The 3,264-nt window shown below is 34.3% G+C and overlaps 2 protein-coding genes across 4 annotated transcripts in view; one reads left to right on the top strand and one right to left on the bottom strand.

Annotated features, from left to right (window-relative positions):
* coq4 (coenzyme Q4) overlaps window positions 1–687 on the bottom strand; it is a 9,753-nt gene extending 9,066 nt beyond the window's left edge. For both annotated transcript variants that reach the window (XM_015392728.1, XM_015392737.1), the window contains exon 1: window positions 474–687. In XM_015392728.1, the coding sequence (XP_015248214.1) occupies window positions 474–549 (76 nt within the window). In that variant the 5' untranslated portion in view covers window positions 550–687. The remainder of the gene's footprint in view (window positions 1–473) is intronic.
* Window positions 682–3,264, top strand: part of traf2 (TNF receptor associated factor 2) — a 12,831-nt gene continuing 10,248 nt past the window's right edge. Inside the window, exon 1 of one of the 2 annotated variants that reach the window (XM_015392707.1) lies at window positions 682–832. The gene's annotated coding sequence lies outside the window, so the exon portion shown is untranslated. Of the gene's footprint in view, window positions 833–1,169; window positions 1,219–3,264 lie in introns of those variants that run through there. The other variant, XM_015392714.1, reaches the window with a different exon arrangement.

The raw sequence follows: 3,264 nt of genomic DNA, 5'->3' as shown, positions 1-3,264 counted from the left end.
TAAAAAAATGATTTTTTTTTTTTTACAATTGCATAAATTAGTCTTTTTTTTTTTTTTTTTTTTTTTTACAATTGCATAAATGAGTCATTTTTTTTTTATTTTTTTTACTACTTACCAAATAATTTACAGCTAGTTTTGGGGTCTGAAAAACAAATTATTTCTAAATGCTCCTCGCATTGGCATGATTAGGTGAAACCCTCTATTTGAAAAAACCTTTATTTTATTTGTTAAACTTTATTTTTTATTCAAACACACCAAAACAAACACAGATTCAATGTCAAAACAGTCATAGGTCCTAATGAACTGCTGAACCGGATGCTAACTGTCATGTTATGTAGCGTTCATTTTTACCTGCTACAAGCAAGCGGCTAGGCTATTACGCAGTTTAAAACGCAAGCTAAATCTAATTTAATTGCTAGCTTATGCTAGTGGGTTTTCATAAATAAGGAGAGATAAGAAGTATTACTTCGTACCTTTTAAACCTTTACAGGTTAAAGAACGGTGCCTCTGATTTAACCGAATGAACGGATTTAACAAGCGCTGGAGCATTGTTAGCAACAGATAGTGCGCATGCGTAGACGTTACCTTCTGTCGTCTGGCAACGGATCCACTCCCCCTGCTGATTCTTTTATGATATACAGAAACAAGATGATTCAGAAGATTCGGTTCCCGGAATTCTCTTCCACCACAGTCTTTCAGACTGGCTCAAACTACAAACGGAAGTTAGTTTTTTAAATATTTAAACTACACTTGACTACTGAGCTGGGTGACTTCGTTCCTGGTGTTGGGATAGTTTCGTTTTCTTTTCACCCTGACGGTCAAGACTCTTAAGGTTAGTTGGTTTAATTTAGCATACGTTTGCCCCTACTCGAGTAAGTTAGCATTTAGCAAACTTGAAATTAACTGTAGTTAAAGTCTACTTAATATAGCTCAAAGCTTTAATACACGAAGGGGCCTGTTATTGTTATTTATATCAAAATTAAGTGCTAGAAACCAGCAAAGCTTCCCTTTAAACCAACAGAAAAAAAGCGAATACTGACAAAACTTAAGAGATCCGATTAATGTTTGCATATCAGCTTAGGAGTTCAGGGGATAAACGTTCATAACGAAACTGGGAGTGGCCAAAAAAAAACGACTGATAAATGAGGCACAGTTTACGTTTGTTGAGTAGAGTTACTGTTCAGTTTCCTTGGTACTAAGATCGTTGTCATTACAGAGGTAGGACCAAATATTGAGCAATATCCGAGCAGAGATAGTTGGATCATTCAGCTAATGTCAGGGTGCTGAGCAGCAGCTTTGCTTTTTAATTTTTAAATCTAGAAAAGAAGCTGAAGTGATCTGTGTGTTTAGATTTGCAGCTTTTCTTTCCTGTTTTTCTATTTTATTACATTGCTGTTATATTTCATGCTTTTTGGAGCACTTTGTGGTGAACTGAGTTTGTTTTTTGTATGCTTTTTCTTAAAAGTACTTTATTGTTGTCAAATTTTCCTGGAGAACAAAAGCAAACACTAAAAGCCTGGCTGCTGTCATGATTGCTGTCCACAAATATGTATCAAAGGCTGTATTTATTGTGCATATCTTTTAGTGAATGAATTACAGGACTTCTCCCATATATGTACAACATAAAATATATTTGATCCAGTATTACTCTCAGGGATTTTATAAATTTAGTTTTAAGATGACATGAATTACTTGACTTCAAACTGCAACTTAACACAAGTTGTGTAACAGGTTTGTAAAGCAGGTTGACAGGCTCTGACATTATTGACAGTGAAAATATTATACAAAATGTTTTCAGCCAGTGGTATTACCCAATAGGCTGGTTTTGTTTTTTTATTTGTTTTTTTTTTTTGCGTTTTATTTATTTTTTTAAGTTCAACTGGCTTTGTTGATTTAAATGAAATTTCAGAATTATGTCAAAGTTTTCATGATGGAGAAATATCTGCCGTTATTTCACCAGACACTTGAGTTCAGAGAATTTAACAGGAACTTCCAGGACAGCACCGCACTTCAAGTCCTTCATGGGTTTTTGCTAAGAGCTGATAAGAAATAAACTGAGGCATGTAAATCCCCATCCTGTCACCATTCTATTTAGAATACTACTACTGGTACTAATTATGGTGACTAACTGCACTGACAGCCCTGCTACTAAAATGTCACAGATATCCAATAATGTTAGCAAACCTTATTTTCTCGAGGTAGACCGTTATTATTAGATGCCAATTAAATCTAATTTCTTTATTAATTGTAATGACTTAATTTTATGTAGATGAAGATGACTTAAACCCAGAAAAAAATCACTTTCTCTTTTCTGTTTTCAGTGTTGACATAAAACTGCTACTTTTATATGATTATTTAATTTGTCTTCAGTGTATGTTCTCCTCACTTCCTTGCATTTTTTTTTATTCTTTTTCTGCTTCTTCGAAAGTTGCTGATTAAAATACCAGTTTCCAAAAAGGGAAAATGCAGGTTTTTATTTTCCTAATTCAGGGGTAGATAAGTGATCCAGATTTTCTTTCATGTCATTTTCCCCGACTTCAAATGATTCTCCTTTTCGTTCTGTTGTGGTGAAGGTATAGATGTGCGCTAGGCTGTGCATTAGAAGATAGCATCTATTGCTAATGGAAACCAAAAACACTCAACCCTTTTTTTCTAAAAGGGAATTTTAGAAACTAAAATAGGTAATTTATGAAGAAAACAGGGCAGAGTTTTCCAAAAACAGGCTTTTTTTTTTTTACAAGTGAGACCAAGAATGTAGTTCCTGTGCAAAATAAGAAATGCCTCTCTCTGACTCTGGGGAATTCTTTAACACCTTAATATAGACCCTGAACATTAATGTCTGCAAAATAGTTTATTTGTGGTGTTGCTAATCAGGTGGAAGGATGTGACAAAATTTCCATTTGGTTGCAGTGATGAAGGGAAAAGCTTTTTGTTCCTGTAATTTTGGGCTGGTCTGCCAGTTACTGTTGGCGGTATTTCCTCTATGTGAAAAACTCTCTTACCTTTGGTTTTCCTTGATTAATAAACACCAAATAAAGAGGTAGACTGAGTCATTTGTTTAGATGAATAAATGTAAACATAAATCCCCTAGATAAAACTGGGGATCACTTAATAAAAAGCATTAGGCTTCTACAGTTGTCTGCAATAAATTTGTTTTCCTTTAATGTTTGGGGGACTGATGTATTTGCTGCACCTTTTTTTTTTTTTTTTGAGTTTTTACTGCACTAGTGGCTTGTTTTTTTGACAGTAGGCTGACAGGAAAGG

The sequence above is a fragment of the Cyprinodon variegatus genome, unplaced genomic scaffold (genome assembly GCF_000732505.1).
Source record: "Cyprinodon variegatus isolate N-32 unplaced genomic scaffold, C_variegatus-1.0 Scaffold23, whole genome shotgun sequence".
Classification (NCBI taxonomy): domain Eukaryota; kingdom Metazoa; phylum Chordata; class Actinopteri; order Cyprinodontiformes; family Cyprinodontidae; genus Cyprinodon; species Cyprinodon variegatus.
The sequence above is the reverse complement of the archived record's forward strand: the minus strand, read 5'-3'. Positions and strand labels throughout refer to the sequence as shown.